We start from the raw sequence: 19,326 nt of genomic DNA on the forward strand, positions 1-19,326 counted from the left end.
TTGTGGCACCTCTGATCTGTGGATCCAAAGGGGTTTTATTCTGCAGCATCACACACATTGTCCCCAGAACAGCCTAGCCTAAATTCTTCCTACTTCTACATTTGCTTCCTAAGTAGGCACTGAGGATTTGGTCCTCTAACACTAAATCAGTCACATAATCCTTCTGCTGTCTACAGGACTAAAGCACTTGTGTTGTACATCACTCCAAGATTCCATTTTCAGGTAGCTGAAAAAGTTATGTAACTCGTGTCTCTGTTATATACCAAATAAATGTGCGTGATGGCACCACACAGTCGTGTTATCAAATGCACAGCATTCTCACAAAACACACATGTAACCACACTTTCCTTTGAGAAGAAAATGGGAGAAAGAAACATTAAAAAACAATGTTTTGCAAACATTTGTAAGGACAAGGAACAAGAGGACAGAACTCCCCGTGGGCAAAAAGCCAGTTCAAATTTGTTATTCTGCTCAGCTTGGCAGAAGGGCATGTTTATCCACCCAAGTGAATTTTATTTTTAATGGTCTCCTACAAACTGTCCACCTTTCTAAATATCCCTTAAGACTTTAATCTTTAGATGATAAAGATGATCTTGTAAGCTTTGTCTATAATAAATTACCTGACTATACTTACTAACCTAACGGACACAAAATAAGTACAGAGTAAAATTGATATCTATGTGTATTTATAACTCTCTTGTTGTTCCCTGGCAATTACAGGAAAAAAGGAAAACAGCCTCTAGCTTTTAAACAGAATAAGGTTGTTCAACAGTTTTATGAGAAGTTGCTTCCCACTGGCATTAGGTCTACCATTTTCATGAAATATTCACCAAGTGCTGAGCTGCTTTCTATAAGCAAGCAGCTTTCCTTAGTGAAGGTGGAGATCTACAAGAGAACATGTTTTCTCCTAGTGAAAAATACATGTTCTGTTGCAAAAAAATGCCACTTCAGGAATACTCAAAAATAATTTAGAGAATGAGAGCTTATTGGTATACTGAAACTTCACACAAGCAGAGCTAAACAGTGCAAAGAATAGAAGCAATGGAAAACTGTGCACTGAGTCAACATATTTGGACTATGAATAGTGATCTGCATTGTCTGTTGTGCTTCACTTGATGGAATACAACAAATGTATATTTGTTGCAGGCACAACAAATGTAAAGCTGATATCCTAGAAGCAAGACATGAAAAGCACATTAGCAAAGATGTAAAATATAGCATGTTCTGTCCAGAATCCATTTTATATTGCATTCTTCTATGTGATAACACTCCTTTTAACAGTTCTCATGCTGGATTTGAATTTTGCTTTAATTCTGCAGAATGCTTCAGTGCCAAATCCATGCAAATTAGGTTACTGTAACCATTTTATTTGATTCCAGACACCAGTTTCTTATTTGCATCCCTACTCTACATCAGTGATTAATCAGTTATTAAAGATTAAAGCATGTCTCACTCGGTATTTTACATCTCTACTGAGAAAACTGATTAGTGCTTTTACAAAGGCACTGACAAAATTCCTACTAGTCCATTAACCTCCAACAGTGGGGTTTCAGAGTTCATGTCTGGCTGAGTTGTACTCAACTTCTTGTTTTCAGTGTACAAAAAAGAGCTGAAAATCTAATTTTGAAGATCCCAAAGTTCCATTTTCAAGAAACAGAATAGTGGTTAGATATTACTATGTCTTTAAATGCTTCATTACAGTAGTAAGTTCTCGTTCTTCAGGAGATGAGTCAGAAGAAAACAGCAACTAAAAGAGCTAAAGTTTCAGATTTGCTAGTGAGGAAACACTGAAGTCTTCTCCACTCCTGTGGCCATACATGGAAAAAGGAGAATAAATCTGGATCATTTTCGAAAAAAGTGCTGCAAAGTGTTTGCTACCAACAAAGTTGACAAGGTTGAGAATCCAGGTAGAAATCTGTCTTATTACCTCTCCCAGATGAGTTCATCCATATGAGACAGTAACTCTCTCTTTCCAGCACACAAGGAGCCCAGACAAATAAAGCAGAAACATATGTCCTTCTGCGAGTACAGATGCCCTGGAATTGAGCATAGCCACAAAAGTCAGTGATGCCATTCTTCACAGTTTTTCATTCCTAAAGAATTCACCTCCTCTTGAGAACAAACTCTCCCTGCAGTTGCACAAGTAGTAATGTGGTAACTTGGGACAGATGGTAAGTTTTTCTCCGCAGTTAGGGTCCAGGAAGAAACTTGTTATGAATGAGCATCACTGTAGAAAATGAGTACACGAGATTTACTCCTGCTGTCCTACATCTCAGATCATCTTAGACCATTTTATTCTACACTGTAATGGTTCTGCAGGGAACTACACTTGGAGAGCCTAAACTGAACTAGAAGTGAGGGCATTAAATCCACTTCAGTTCTGCTTGATGAGGTCATCTCCCTATGGGACTCAGAGGTTTTCAGTTCCAAAGTCACATTTGGAGAAGGTGATCCCATCAGTGTTTATAACTATCTAAAGTGTGGTAGTCAAAGGGATGGGCTCTTTTCACTGGTGTCCAGCAACAGGACAATGGGTAATGGGCACAAGGTGGAATATAGGAAGTTACAGTGAGAGTGACAGAGCACTGGAACAGGCTGCCCAGAGAGGTTGTGGAGTCTCTTCCTATGAAGGAGGATACCTGGGTGCTCTCCTGCTCAACCTACTGCAGGGAACTTATTTTAGCATGGGGTTGGACTTGGTGATCTCCAAAAGTCACTTCCAACTCCTACGATTTTATGACCTATGATGCTATGATTCTATTATTTGAATGCTGGATGTCTTTGAACACTTCTTGAAAGCTCATTTAGCCTCAGGGACCTTAGAACTTGTGCAAATGAGACTTGAGCCATGAAGTAGTTTCAGAAATTGTACCTGTGTTTAACTCTTAGGCATAACTCTACTGAGTAGATTTATAATTAGAAAGGGGTGTGAGATTAATGTGTATATTAGCCAATCCTTGGTTGCAAATTTGAGTCTTTGCATAACTTGGCAGATGGAAACTGTTCCCCTTCATTTAATCTTTCTCACAACCAGTTTATAATCCTACTTTGTGTAGCAATGGTAAATAAAAAATGGATACCATTCTAAATGAAACATTTCTTCCTTTAAAAGTGGTTTCCTCTGATGATCGTTCAAAGTGTTGCCTAAGGGATAGTGATTTTTCTAGCAGCCAAAGGAATGGAGGAGTGTGAAGAATTTACACTACTTTGTTAGGCATTCACAATGTTAGCTGCTGTGAAAAACTCTTTGTGCCTAACCCCACTTTGTCCTGGTGATAACAGGAATCATGATTATTTTTTGTCAAAATGTAGCAATTGCAAAACTGAAGATACATACTAAAAGCACTCAAAGTAGTGTTCCTTTTAAATATTTACTAAGATATATTTCTGAGAGCTATATCAAATAAATGTAAATACAAAAAGATACATTAAAAAACTGATATTCAATATTTTTTATTTTCATAATTCCAAACATTTTTCACTCACTTTTTGACTCTGGAAAAAAAAAAAAAAAAGACACAGTAGCTATAAGGAGAAATTAAACAACTTCAGTTCACTGCAATCTACACTGTGGTCACTCAAGACAAAATCTTTAGATAACAAAATTTTATCAGATTTCTCCAGAGCACACAATGAAACAAAGCATTTCAAACAAGGCATTTCAAACATTTGGAAAGTGAGATGATTTCTTCAGAAAATAGAAGTGTACTCCTGATACCAGAGCAACCTCCTCTCATACCTCAAGTCCCTCACCCAATAAATGAACCTATTCCTGTAGTGAGGCCCTGGAACAGCTGCCCAGAGAAGCTGTGGTGCTCCATCTCTGGAGGTGTTGGCCAGGTTGGATGAGGTTCTGGGCAGCCTGAGCTGATGGAGGCCAACCCTGCTCATGGAAGGTGGTTGCAACGGGATGGGCTTTAAGGTCCCTTCCAACCCAACAAGTCATTTTATGACTCTATGATTCTGTGAAGGCAGTAAAGCACCTGAGCAGAAGTGCTTTAAAAGAATTTTATATCCTGGGCACAGCCATCTGTTTTATCTGAGCCTTTCTCCAAGAGTTAACCCATTTCAATGACACTTCAGGCAGCAGCAGTATTGTATTTCTCCTAAGACACATAAAATTTCAACTTGGAAGTTTTTGGTTCAGCTAAATAATAACTGAAAAGACCAATATTGTAGAAAGTGTCAGAAAAATTGTAATGAAGAACAAAACTGTGTGCTTTCTTCAACAGAGGTGTAAATTATGAGATACTTGTAATATTCAGTAGGTATTATAAGAATGTATGAACACTGTTGATACATTTGCCTGGAGGATTAATGGCACTCAGTGATGTTATTTATGGACTACTCAAAGCAATGTAGAATGTTTCTGTCATTCCTAATCTTGTCTTCTCTGCCTGTAGAGTGCAGCCATTCCCACCATTGCTGCTAATTCAATTACAAAGCATTTCATAAATAAGGTCCGCTCTTCAACGCTACTTTTCAACTTTCTTTATGCAGTGAAAAAGAAATGAAGTTAAAAGCAGATGTTTTAGGAAGTTAGAAAGAATTGGCATGAGTTTAAATGTTAACACAGATTAATAAGGTGAATGCTGTGTTTTTTTGAGGTAGTTATTTTCTCAGAAGGCATCCATCCTATTTAGGCAATTATACAGCCTCAAGTCTTCATTTCTTACTGATATTATCAGGGGACTTCATCTGCTAGTTTGAGTTTAAAACTGTTCATGTGGTTTTAATAACACAGATTTAATTTAAAAGCTGCATTTGAGCTGTTTCCATGTGAATATTCCACACATACAGAGAAATGCATTTATTCTAAATTTAAACTGTAGCCATAGTAACCAGCATTCACTGTGTTTCAGTAGGAAATATATAATACCACTCAGACAGAAGGAAACATGTTGTACTAATTATCATTCTATCAAAAGAATAGAGTTTGTATTTAAAAAAAAAATTACCAAAAACTAAGCAGTCTTACTATACGGACTTAGAAACCAGGAGGTTTAAGAGAATATATTTGTATACCATTTGTGCAAAACTCTGCAAGTTACAAAAAGACATATATTTGGACCAATTTAGAGGATATAATAAACCTCATTTTTCTCTCCAAATAATTTATTGTCCAATAAAAATATTACATTGAGCGGTTACAAGCTAGCTTTGCAGGACTGATCTTAAATTTCCTAGAGAAATTCATAATCCTAGACAAACAGTGTTACTGTTTCAATTATAGGTGATCCGGCCAGTAGATCCTGTAGGTGATTTTGCAAAGGTAGTAAGTATTATCTTTATAGTTATGACTGTATTAGTCAAGGTAAGGACAATAGTAGCTTTTCCTTTCAGTAGATTTCTTTTGCAGTAGATTTTTCTCTCTGCTTGTGCCTTTCATGGAGTTTGACTGCATTTAGGAGAGAGCTCACCCTTTCTCAGATCATTTTTAGAGTTACTGGTGTTATTATTCGAGCATATTGCATTAAAAAGTCAAATATACACCATGAGTAAATCTTGTAGATGAGATGAACTTTCAAAATCTACTGTATCATTCACTGACAGGTAAAACTTTAGCTGCACATGTCTCTCTGTGCTGATAGATTTTAATGTTTACAGACATTTTTAAAATTATGCCCATTCACCAAATAATGGAAACCTTTAATACCTATCCATGTTATTTAAAGACAGAAAAGGAACACTGTCTCATGTCCTTTGTAAGCCTATCTTGTGTGTCTTTTTTTCCTTGACATTGGTGACTGGAAATCGTGTTTTTCCAGTCAAGATTCTAAGATATGGATGCCAGATACACCTCTTCTGTGCTATTTTAATGGCTAAATTTCTTAACCATTAAAAAGTAAATTTTGTGCTTTTCTTAATCTTAATTTGCCAGGCTTTAGCTTATTGTCAATGATTTTTTTTTCTCTATTAAAAATAATTTTCTCTCCTGAAGAGAACTTGGTATTTTCTCACTGTGAAGGTGTTGCATATACAAGGTAGCAACTCCTTTCCAAAACCGTATTTATTGAGGCAATGTTAGGATCAAATAATCACTGAGGCTTTTCATTGGAACATTTCAACTTCCTTTAAAAACAGAATTACCAGAATGGTGCAGACTGAGGCAAGTTGTGTGTTATATCACACTGCAGTTTGGGCTCTTCAGTCCCATGAGGTGGGCACACATGGGCTGTCTGCTCTGTTTTCCCAGCTCAGCCCATGAGAGAGCTGTCAACACAGATGTCCTTCTTGCCTTCTGCTTCTGCACTTTGGTTCATCTTCTGCAGCTCCCTTGACACTAGATTCACTTGCATTGAACTGATCTTGAAGATATGCTCACCCAATGCATCCATCTGTTAATGAGTGGTCAGTTCCTGGTACCAAACTGGAAATAGACCAAAGAAACTGAAATACATCATTTATATTTTTTCTTACATGGCTACACTATTTGATTATTTGGTAGCTGTACATAGAATCATAGAGTCGCTCAGGTTGGAAAAGACCTTAAGGATCATCGAGTCCAACCACATATTCGTCTTCAGAATCCACCCACTTCACTGAAATAAATAAGAAAAAAAAAAAATTATTTCCATGCTGCTACCATGGAGATAATAGTTTTAAAAAAAGACCACCCACCTATTTCGTAGCATTTTAGGGTGGCTGAAAATAGTTATTCTGTCCTGGAGCATTTGTATCTCTCCTCAGATAAGCTCATTTGGGAAAAACTGTTGTTTTAAATAAGCAAAACCTGAAGCAAGCTTCTATGCACTTGAATATTGTAAGAAATAGCATACCTCCGTCTTTCAGAAGACAAATTTAGAATTCATTTCAAAAATCAGCAACAGAAAGGTTCCAAGGACAGCATGTTGAAAACTCAGTGAACCAGAATGCACTCTGCAGAACAAGCTGAGGGCAAGACCTTTAAAAAACCTTTGATATTGGTAAAGACAAGTTTGAAGAACTTTGTGTTTAAACAGTGAAAAGATTTAAATACATAAAAAGGGCTTTACAAAGCTGTGGTCAAACCATCTGCCTGTGTGTGGTGGAAGCTGTTTTCTGCTGGATTTTTCGGGTTTTTTTTTTGTTTTTTTTTTTTGAGAATCAATGCAAAGTTTGCTCTGAAACATAAAGAAGGGAGCATCCTATTCCAGTATGCTCTAGTCAGACCAGCTGCAGTGTTTATCTGACCATCTCACTTGGCTAATCAATTCATTGATACCACTGAAACCTATTCTCTTTTATTACTGGATTGCTTTTTAGCTGCAGTGAAGACAGTAACAAGGGGCATTGCTGGAAACAGTTGGAAAATGGGGTAAAGACAGAGAGAGAAGTGCTAAGATTCCTCTATCAAATGAAGTGTCTTACATTTTAACTCATCAGGTGAAACTTCGTCTCTTTAGTTTGCATGCTTGTTGAGAGGAAGCGCTGTTCAGTTAATGTAAGAAAACCAAGGACCTTTGGAGCCAGATCTGTGTTTGCCAGCAGAATGCTGCTCATGGGCTGCCTAGGAGGCATGGTGGTGATGAGGTGATGGTTGGACTAGATGATCTTCGTGGTCTTTACCAACCTTAATGATTCTATGATTCTGTGATTGGCTGAGGAAGTGACCTCACATCTCATACTATCTGTAAAAATTTGCTTTTGGTGTTCACTTCATGTACCATGTGGTCTTAGCAGACTGTGTATCAAACACATCATAGAAAACACTGCTCCAACCAACATGTGGTTCTTTATTTTTGTTTCCCACAGAGTGGAAAGGAAGGAGCGTGCCCGTCTGAAGACTGTGAAGTTCAACGCAAAGCCTGGTGTCATTGATGCAAAAGGGGTATGTAAATAATGAAACCTTTTGAAGTTGCACTTTTTAATCATTTTGTATGTTTACCAGTAGATAAAATTTCATCAGCTTAAGGAATCTTGAGTATAAAAGGGTATAATACAGTGATCTTCTAAATAGTTATTCTTTTCAGAATAATACTGACTGACAATGCCTCCTAATTGGAATATGCAGTTTTAGTTAAAGGAAGGTTAGAGAAGAAAAGACTTCAAAAAACATTGGTATATGTTTAATGGAACAGAAAAAGAAATGTAAACTCCCTGACTTGGAAAACTGTTACATCTCAAAAAAAAGGTTGAATATTAGAGTTCTGGATGCAAATTTTAGGTCTGGGGACTCACAGCTTTGACAGTTGTGACAGACATTTAACACGGGTGTGTTTCACAATGGGGCCAGCCAGCACCAAATCTGCAAGTTCCCTTCCACCAGTGCTATGCAGCCAGAGCAGCATTTCTGCTGCCGCCGTTCTGCTGTCGTTACTGTGCCCAACAATCAGCTCACGGCTCTGATGCCCAACACCTTACACACTGCTGTTCTAGCTGGCAAGTCTGAATGTGAAAAATACCTACAGTCCTGACTGTGAAGGTACGTTTCTCTGCAGAAGCGTAGCTCACATTTGCAGCAGTAGTAAATACTTGACATCAGCACTGCAGGGATTTGCTTTTGAAAACAGTCGAGTTGATGTGCATGGATTTACAAGTGAGGGTTTCAGAGCAAAACAAGAGTTTGGCTGAAGCCACCAGCAAAGAAAGTCCCATTTGTGTTTAGAAAACACAGGGAAGCACCAAATCTGCATGATGAGATGACAAAGTCATAGGTGGGGACCAGCAAAGGGGCAAAACAGTGATTCAGCAGATCCCTTTCAGACCTGCAGTTCTTGAGGTCCCCTGCCCATTTAAAATCCTCATTCTTAACATTTTCTTACTTTATTTTTCCTTTGTAATGGGAATGGAAATACTTCCTTTGTCCTAGATAATCATGTTCTTTTACTTCAGCCTGTAGCAGATTACCAGAGTGAGAAGTTCTTCTTGTTGCAATACGGTTTCTAATGGAGAGGGTCCAAAGCTTCTGCATTCCAGCAAAATAATAACTCAGAGTTGCAAACACTTCCCTTACTGCCATACCAAACAATTCTTGAGTTCACTGCAAAAGGAGAATAATTGCACTGGTTGAAACAAGTTTTCCTTATTTATTTATTATGTGGAATCAGAGTTCAGCTTGGTATAAAATATGCAATAAACAGCATTGTGAAATCTTAATCTCCCTGTGTTTGTTAAGGAGTCAGTTCTACATTTTTACATTTGAAATGTCCACTCTCTGCAAGCCTGTAAATTAACTTTGCCATTTATTTGGGGAGATAATATGCTTTATATCGCCAGTGAAATCACTTGTTAAATGCCTATTTCCTGTATATAATCAAAGCCTCAGGGGAATAATTCATTCATATAACTAATGGTCCTTATTCAAGTGAGTCTGTCAAGAATTTAATTACCTCCCGATTCCCCAAATTGTTTTTCCATTTTTGTCATCAGCATAACATTAATCTTCCAGCTACTCATGTCAATGTTTGTTTCAGTATGGAGGAAATAGCATAATTACAGACTGAGATGTTGTATCCATTTGGGAACAAATTTTCTATTGTTAGTGTTTGCTAAAAATCTGCTTTTGTCAATTTAAAAAAAAAAAAAAGAAGGAAATTGAGGACCTTTTTGGAAAGAGATAATGTAAAGGTGTATTTGAAAGAGCATAAAAGGAAAAACTGTTTGCACTTAGATTAAACTTCATGATGTAAAATGTGGCATTTGAGTACATTTACATGTATGTATATTTTAGTGATGAGCAATTCCATTTAGTCTTCCCTTCTTTTAGTTTTCAAGAAGAAGTGGAGAAAGCTGCCTAACAGTACATTTTTACTTTTTTTTATCTGGAAGAAGTTCAGCCCAGGTAAACAGGGTTGCAATAATCCCAGCAGAAGTCTTCTGTTTGGAAATCAAACTAAAATTTAGATAGGAATAGGCTTATTGGTTTGTCTGTTGCACCTTTGAGCTCATGTGTGCATGGCCATGTGGCCGAGTGAGAGAGGTTTGATGCTATCTTAATGCAAAGTCAGTGTTATAGATGGCGTGACATTTGTAGTTAGCCAGGTTCTTGTGTCTCACTGAAAAAGTGCTTAAGAACACTCAGCAACACAGTTAACGAACCTCATAGTATGGATAGCTACAGGGTAATTTTACAAAGGCCCAAAATCTCTTCTTCAAATCAAACCTGGATGTGCTACCTTAGCTAAAATGACTGGCATTTTAAAAAATATTATTTAGAATATTTAGAGTGCATTTATTTCCTTCTACTCTTTCAATCCCTGGCATGTGAATCAAATATATACAAAATCAGAATGGTTATAAAGACAGGGAATGAGAAACACTGCTAGGGAGCACTAGTGAAATCTTGTGGTCTTGAGTCTAAATCAGGGAATGGATACTATCTTTCTATAGAATGCATAATTCTATTCTGATCTTCATCATAATAGGGTATTATATAAAATATAAATTAGCTAAAGAGGAATTTGATTTTCAAACAGTGGATCTAGTGACAACTTTTAACTCTCTGGTCATGTAGCTAAGGGCATAACAGTTGATTTCCAGAAGCAGAGAGGTTATAAGAAGGTAAATATAATATTTCTTTTAGTTTAAAGCATATGTTACTGGACAAATTCAGAAAAATTTGCTGAGCTAACTAGATCTCTGGCTTAACCCAATAGGTCTACTTTTCATAGAGGTTGGAAAAGATCTTCAGGATCACCAACTCCAACCATCAACCTGACCAACCAAATCCCTAAGTCTAAGACCTACCAAGTCACTAAAACATCTTCCTTAGTTCCATGTCCACTCATCTCTTAAATATCTCCAGGGATAGGGCCTCCATCACTGGCCTGGGCAGCCCATCACAATGCCTGACCTCACCCTCTATGAAGAAATTCTTCCAGATGTGCAATCTAAACCTCCTTAAGTGCCACCTCCAACCATCTCCTTGTATCCTATCATTTATCACCTGAGAAAAGAGTCTGACGCTTCACTGCAGCTTCCTTTCAGTTAGTTGTCGAGAGCAATGGGGTCTCCTCTCAGCCTCCTGCAGGCAAAGAAAAAAATCCCTCAGCTGGTCTTCATAATTTTTATTTTCTAGTCCCTTCCCCTTGAGCAAAAAAAGCTTATTTGTTCCATTTCAGAGATGTAATTTATAAATTAAGCTGCAAAGGAGATGTTTGCACAGCTAATGACAAAATAAAAAATCATCAGAATCCCCGATCTTCTTAACACTTTTGAAGATATCCAGACAGACAGAGAAGCTAACACCTGTGTGTTTTGGAAAAAAATACAGTATCATTGTAAACAGCTTCACAGCTTCATTTCATCAAGCACAGATTGTGCTTCAGATGAGTTCACAAAGTTCAGTCTCTAAATTCATCTATTTAATCATAATAATACTCTCCATGAGCTGTTCTAATTGTTAATTAAGATGGGTATCAAAGAAACCTGTCCATCCCTCTGGTTCCCTAAGGCTGTTCTATGCTACTGAAGCAAAGGCCAGCCTTTTCAGGACACTGGTATCTTAGTGATTCAGACTTCAAAAAGACAGATGAAGTTAAATTATTTAGATTTCCTAAACATTTGCTCTCTCAGTGTTGGGCCCACCAGTCTGGAGAATGAATAGAAAATTGGGCAGCTCAGAGTTATGTGAGCACAAGTTTTAATAGAAAGTGTTCTTTATGCTATGTTGAGCTCAAGATCATCTCCCAGACAAAGGATCATAAAATCATGAAGGTTAGAAATGACTACTAAGATCATGTAGTCCAATTGTCAACCCATCACCACCATGTCCACTAACCCATGTCACTCTGACATGAGTCTTCAGATGATCACCTTTCACCAGGATCAGCCCATGTTGGTAACTGTAAGCAGAATTACATATCTACCAAAGCAGCATACTGACCTCATGTGATTCTGCCCACTGCAAGGTTCAGAGTTTGTTATATTAATCCTAAAACACACAGCAGCTGAGGGCTGTTCAGCTTTTTACTGACTCAGATGCCAACCAATTATGGAAATATTACAGAGGGAAAGGTTGCAAGCCAGTAGTCTGTTTTCTCAAAATCAGTCTTTCAGGCAACAGAAATAGCATCTCTCTTGCTTTTCTCACTATCAGATTATATACTCTCTCAATCATCTCTTGAAAACATAGCAGAAATAGTAGCTCTTGGAAAGACCTGTATCAACATATCACCTTTTTTCGTATAAGTTTCCTGTTCCAGAGAAGTATTGAACTATCTTGAAGGAATACTTTTCATTAAAACTTAAGTAAAACACGGAGATCTTATACCACATACCATTTCATTTCACCCCTTATGTGGACAGTGACTCCAGAACATGGATGAATACCCATTTTCAGTCCCCCAACTGAATAAATTTCATTCAGGCTTCCTAGTCAGGTGTCCACCTAGCAAAGTTGCTCAGTGGGATCTCCAGCAGTGAAGAAGTACCTGCCCAGACAGGGCTCTTCTCCATCCATCCAATATTTTCCCAGTAGATCTGGGCTCTGAACCAACAACATATTGTACCATCCATATCCATTAGTTTTTCCCATTCAGTTTGTCGTCCGTAGAGCCTTTCATATTCCAGTCAGACACCCACATTACACTCACCCTGCCCTTTTAGACACCACTGAATATATTTATTGTGACAGACAGAAGCTTGATCACATTTAATAACTTTTCTTATGAGAAGATTCTGTTTACAGATCCCACAGCCCTGTCTGTAATGTAAGGCCATCCTCTGGCTTTATTGTCATTTTAGTAACACTGCATTAAGGCCTGAAAGAGAGAATCTAAGCTCAGATGAGATAACAAATTCAGTACTGTGGTATAATAAAACCCTCTGCACACTCAGTGCACCTTTCTTCCAAATGTCAGAAGCTACTTCAAGTACTGGAAGGCTGCAGTTATATCTCTCCAGAGCCTTCTCTTTTCCAAGCTAAGCATGCCAAACTTCCCCAGCTTGACTTCATAGGAAAGGTGCACCTGTGCTCTGATGATCTTCATGGCCATCCTTTGGGCCCCCTCCAACAGCTCTATATCTGATTGAGGAAGAGTAGTTAGAATCATAGAATCTCTTGAGTTGGAGGGGACTTCTAAAGTTCAGCTGGTCAAACTCCCCTGCAATGAACAGAGACACCTACAGTTTGATCAAATTGCTCAGACCCCATCCAGCCTGACCTTGAGTGTTTCCGGAGATGGGGCATCCATCACCTTTCTGGACAACCTGTTCCAGTTGCCTGAAAACCCTTATCATAAAAAACTTTTTCTTTATATCCAGTCTAAATCTCCTCTCTTTTAGCTGGAAACCACTTTCCCTTGTCCTATCACAACAGTCTCTGCTGAAGAGTCTGTCCCTTTCTTTCTTATATCCCCTTTTAGATACTGCCCACTAAGTTCCTCCAATAAGTCCAAAAGCTTTATGCACTCACCTATATGTATATTTTCCTTATAAATATCTGCCCAGTCACTACTTACTTGAGTTTCTGAATACCTCCCAGTCAGCAGCTGAGGTCGTGAAAGGAGAGGTGCTGAACTGACAAAATCATTTCTGTGCACATTGGTGTTCATTTGTACATCTGAATGTGCATGAAAAGAGAAGAGGAGGGAGTCTCTGCTTTTTTTTTCCCCTCCTTTAAATTTCATAGTCAGAAAATAGCAGCAGATAATGAGTAAGAGATAATGGACATGACAAACACCAAAAGGTGTGGGATCACAGGTTAAGAGATTTACTAAGAAGAGAAGTTGAACATAAATGAAATATACACCTACTCACAAGGATGATTTGAAGGAGGGCTACTGAAGGTGGCGTGGGCACTGATGCACAATTAAATAACCTTTATTCCCAGTCTCACTCCAATTTATCCCTCCAGCCTGACTCCTTTTGTTTATTTTCATTGGGAATGGCTGCCTGTGGGGTGCCCTTCAAAGACACTTAGGCATTTTTACAGGAATAGATACTCAGTTCAGATAAAAGTTGGTCTCCAGCTGGCATTCCAACCATTTCTTAGGAAAATGATGACTTGTATAGCTGTGATCTTCTTCAACTGGAGGTATGTATGCCTGAGAGCAACATGCCTAGCAGCAGTCCATCTATTTGTGCTAGCCTGCACAATCCAACACTTTTGTATCTTTTCTAGCTTGCCACTACTGTAGCTTTTGAGGAGCAGTCAGTGAATAATGCATCTTCAACACTGCTGTTCTATTTCTATACTTACTGCTATTTTTAAAGGTGTTGCACTAAAGAGGGCAGAGTGAGCTGCAGTCAGATCTCAGGCACCCAGGATAGCAAACAGAGAACACAATCCTGAATGCAATAAAAGTCTGCACCCAGCACAGTCCCAGGACATGAACACCAAATCTGTTGGCACAACAACCCACACTGCTCCCCAGTCCCGTGGTTCCCAGAAAGTCTATAGGGACAAGTTACTTCCAAAATCAAACCCAAGCCCCAAGCCAGCAAGGCAAGGTGGAATGAACACAGACAAATCTACAGCATAAGCAAGGGGCTGTGGGTATTTACTGGACATTGTTGTCCTGCAGATACACATCCTGCTGATGTGATCACAGGTGAGATCACAGAAATCCAGGATTCTGCAGTTTGCTATGCCCTGTGGCTTTAGTTTGCACCTTAGTTTGGTCCAAATTTTTTAACTAGCCTTTATTATAATTTAGAAGAGCATTTGCTAGCAGAAGGCTTTGCATTACATCATTCTTGACAGGCTTATTCTGTCAACTCTGGCTAACTTTGATTATTTGAACTGAGATGTCCAACTTTGTCGTGTAATTAAGTTTTAGTTTAACATTCTTTTTCCATTCCATGGTGCCGCTTCCACTGGCAGCATCAACTGATTTAGTTTTCTCTTTTGCTTCTTTTGCATCATGTTTCTAAACTGCTGAGGACAAAGAGCTTTCCCATTAAATGCAGGAGAAAATCTGACCTGAGCCCTGGCATGCTGTTTTTGCTATGGACTGCTATATTGCTTCAGTTGTATTAAAAATAGCTGATACAAACTATGATAAAAAAAAAATATGAATTTAGTCCCCATCTTGAAGACAAAGTGAAACTTTGATTTAGTCCCTTAAAAAACGAGTAATTCCACTATGAACTGGTCTGACTCCTAACAACTTTTTAGCATTCCTAATAACATCTAGCATGCATAATGGTACACAGTGTGGCTCTGGCTGCATAAACAAAATGAGTCTTCAATAATACTCTATCAAACACATTGAAATTTTCTGAAACCAAAATGTTTTATTGTCTCAGTGCCAAACAATTATTAGACACCTACTGGCATTAAAAATAATTGGCTTAGAGTAATAATTTCTAGCAAAAATATTCTTCCATTAGGCATTTGTTTATAAGCTTCTGGAAATTGCATGAAGGAGCACATGCATAGATGGGTCATAATATTCTAGCTTGGCTTTTACCCATTAAACAATTTTACCTGTTTGGCTACAAAGCCTGAAATGCAGCTCTCTGCAGCAATACTACTTACAGATGATGTTGGGATAATTATGTAAACATTGTAAAATAGTAGTTTTTATAAAACATTTTTTTTGTCTCCTAAGTTGCTATTTCTCCACCTCAAAAATCCCAAAATGAAGAACTCACTCTTTCTTTGTTGTCCAGAGCCCCAGCCTACTGCCAGTGATGTGAATCGTGTGCTGCCTGCAGTGAACCTCAGCTCAATGCTTTGCCATAGGCACCTACAGTGTACAGAGGTGCAGGCCCTCTGCTCAACTCCTCATGGAGCTCCTCCAATAAAGTGGCAATAAAAATTATGCTATTGCAGCAAAGGCAGTGCAATCTTCTGAAGTTCTTTGATTGTACAACTACAGGTGGAACATCTGCAGACAAGAAACCCCCTTCTATTCAGAGCTGAGTTTTTCTATAAAAAATCCTTCAGCATGTAATTTCTTTGAAAGAATTGTGAATCAATATCTTACCCTACACACTCCCATCTAAGAAAGATTTAAATTTGCTTTGCTGTAATAACAGAATAAGAACAAATTTTCATGTTTGTATCTTAAAATAAGCGTTGAAAATCAGTCATGTCATAAATTTCCTAGTTTTATATCTCCATTACAAATTGACATAAAATCTTTTCCAAACCCTTGTTTCTGCAGTTTTGGATTTTAGCTGTTACTCTTCGGCAAACACTCAGGAATGTCTCTTCTGTGATAAAATGGAAATTAATGACAAGAATTAAAAAGTCATGTGAAGCCATGCTGCAAAAATTCCTCATGCAACACATAAGAGCTATAGGTAGGTCTTTATGTGAAGTCAAAAAAAGCTGACAGACATTATTAGAAGGAAATTCCTGGGCAGAGATACTTCTTACACAAATTCTTTTTGTTGGCATAGGGCCATCAGTAGCCGCTCTCCAAAATGTGGTGTGAAACTGCCCAATGAAGGAGGACTAGGACTAAATTACTCATCTCTCTGTTTCTCTGATGCTCTCTTTCTTCCAACCTTCTCTTCATTGTATTTCACTGCACAACCTCAGAAATGTGGGTAGCAGTGAGGGACATGGGATAATAAGATCTCAGCACCATTCCTACCACTGCAGCCCATGTCTTGAGAAGGCTTCTTTCTCCATGGCAGAGGGAAATGGGGGCTCGTTGGTCTCTCTGCATGTTTCACACATTTTTTCCCCTCTCCACAGTCCTGTCTTCACATTTCATGACAGCTGGTTCCAGGCAGTGGACTCTGCACATCTATTTTGACCTGAGCCCATATTATTGGGCTGCTCTGATTTTTCCCCTTGAGCCAAACACATCTTGCTCAGCACTGCTGCAGGAGACATTAGAAATACTGCTGTCTTCAGCACCTAGTTCACTCGTGCTGAAGTCACCAAATGAAATTTAGTTGATACAGTGCATAGCCAGGAGAATTTAGCTGTACAGTGTCTTGTTGCTCCAGGCTATCTTGAGTCACTCAGCAAAGACATGCAACAATTTAATAATAGTGCCTGTTGGGACTTGGTCAAATAATAATGCCTGTTGGGTCTATTGACAAAACTAAGGCAAAACATTCAAGTCTTCAGGTTTTTTTTATGCTACTTTAGCACTGTTGTCTGCAGCAGACAACTGGAATGACTTTAAGTACTATGGGTTTTTTTTAAGTGATGGAAAAGGACTAGAAAATGTAGAAAGTACTGTTGGGTCAAATCATTGGATCTGTTTTCCAGTTGTTTGTTTGTTTGTTTGTTTTTATTGTGCATTTTATTGAGAAAAACAAAACCTAAATATATGAAATATGTAAGCATAACAGAATAGATCTCAAATAGGTCTTAAATGTCCCTTCCAACCCAAATCATTCTATGATTCTATGATAATCAAATGTGAGAAAAAATGGTTTTGGGGGTTGAATTTGATCCAAATGAACATTCAAGAATACTGGTATTGATTTCTTGAGTCGAAGAAAATACTGGTAGTCAATTCTGTTCTTAATGAGCAGTTTACATACATGAATCTCATAGATTTTCAGCCTGATAATCATGTTGAGTTTATATGTGGGTAATACTGCTTCTTAGGCAGTCATTATGTTAGGAACAAGACTATCAGACAGAATTTTCTTTGCCATTACAAGTCTGTGCCATCCCTGCTGAGGTAAGAGGAAAGTCAAAAAAAATTGCTGAGGTAAAGATACATACTGTAATATTTAAATTGGACACAGATTAAATATAAGAGGGTAAAGAGTTGCTAGCACAGGTAAAATGCCTGAGTTTACAGCTGAGAGTTAATTGCTTTTCTTCAAAGTTTTTCCAGCAGAAATTTATGCTGAGTTTAAATTCATGGGTTGTGTTATTTTTATAACTTGTTGTCTATGCCCTGAATTAAGTGGTAGAAGATCTGCATCTGTGTAAAGTTAATTCCATGGTTATTTGACTGTTCAGAAAAGCAGCTTTAATGATTAGGGGAAAAAAAGATGTATAGCATTGGCAATAGCTACAGTTAAATAGTTAGAAAAAGAACAAAGTTTTCTTCTAGCAAAATTAGGCACAGAGCTCTAGATGAGTGGAGTCAAGCGTTAGCACTCATTAAGATGACAGTCTCTGTATTTCAATCTTTATTTCTGGCTCACTCAATTCAAGCCGTTCAGTGATGATTGACTTTGTGACTCACAGGCCACGTTTGGAAGGTTACAGGAACACAGGAACTGCCAAACTGGGTCAAATCTGTGGATCTGATATCCTGTCTGCGAAGCCTGGCAGTATGAGGTGTGTGGTTGGAAGACACAGGAACAGCACCTCTTACACAAATCTTGCACCAGTCCCTCAGAGTGACTTCATGCTCCTCCATACCTTTTTTTTGTTGCGGTTTGCTTTAGCTGTAAGGCCTAAGTACCTAAATGTTTTAAATGAGAGCCATGAGCCTGATATGATTCACAGTCTCCTCAGCCAGATCTTTGCCATCGTTCAATCTGCTGTCCCAGTGATCTGTCTTCCTTTTAACTCAAAAGAGCAGTTCCAAAGATAAGTCTGCCCGATTTGTCTTTGAGTGAACAGTTTGAAGGCATGCAGGAATTGCAAATCTTTCCCCATTAATATTTTACAAAAGAAATGTAATAAAGGTCTTTATAAAGTATATATTTTTTTAATGTAGAGGAGTTTTTAATGTAGTAGCTTATACTTGCACAAATGCATAGCACACGATCACTGAATCATAGAATCATAGAATTCCTTATGTTGGATGGGTCCTTAAAGACTACACTGTTCCTACACCCTGCCATGTATTGGTAGAGGTCCTGCAGTGTGCACTGTAGGAATCTCTGGGCCTCAGCGGGAGATCAGATGGTCCCAGAAACTTTCCAAGTCCAAACCAACACTCAGTTGATCTCTGAGGATCTTTCATCTACATCACTTTTGCATGAAGGGTGCTGGGAAAATTGGCATGCATGAAGATTTATAGCTGAGGGAGTGCAGCTAACAGGAGAGTTACTTTGGCTAAGAAAATAAAGAAAGAGTAGAGAAAGAGTTAGGACATTGCCAAACATCAAATGCACTAACTCCAGAGACTCCATACTGCCCATATGACCACAGTGAGCCAGGCTGGGTGAAAGCCCACACTCCATCACACCGTGCTGGAGCCGGCGGACACTTAGTGTCTGGATCTTCTTCCTCGAGTCTCCTTTCTCCCCAGCACTGTAGTTATTCCCTATAGTACTTAAGGTTGGTAGATTTGTTTAAATGTGAAAAATGATCTCAACTTTTCCACTTCTCTTGGGGCAGATTATTCTACACTCAAATTGATTTTACCATCAAAGAACTTTGCCCTTTCTTTTTTTCACATTATTAATTTCAGTGTTGTTGCTTGAGCATATTCTTTGCACACTCTCTGTGTACAACCTTCAGGCACTTGTACATGACCTTGCTTGTCGTGGATGCAGGCTTTCTATGGTTGGTGTTTTGTTCCT

The 19,326-nt window shown here is 38.3% G+C and overlaps 1 protein-coding gene across 21 annotated transcripts in view; it reads left to right on the plus strand.

The window, feature by feature from the left end:
- Window positions 1-19,326, plus strand: part of DLG2 (discs large MAGUK scaffold protein 2) — a 986,929-nt gene that overhangs the window by 935,559 nt on the left and 32,044 nt on the right. For all 21 annotated transcript variants that reach the window (XM_052669729.1, XM_052669569.1, XM_052669635.1 and 18 more), the window contains one exon: window positions 7,735-7,810. In XM_052669729.1, the coding sequence (XP_052525689.1) occupies window positions 7,735-7,810 (76 nt within the window). The remainder of the gene's footprint in view (window positions 1-7,734; window positions 7,811-19,326) is intronic.

The sequence above is a fragment of the Tympanuchus pallidicinctus genome, unplaced genomic scaffold, assembly GCF_026119805.1.
Source record: "Tympanuchus pallidicinctus isolate F22 unplaced genomic scaffold, pur_lepc_1.0 scaffold11, whole genome shotgun sequence".
Lineage (NCBI taxonomy): Eukaryota > Metazoa > Chordata > Aves > Galliformes > Phasianidae > Tympanuchus > Tympanuchus pallidicinctus.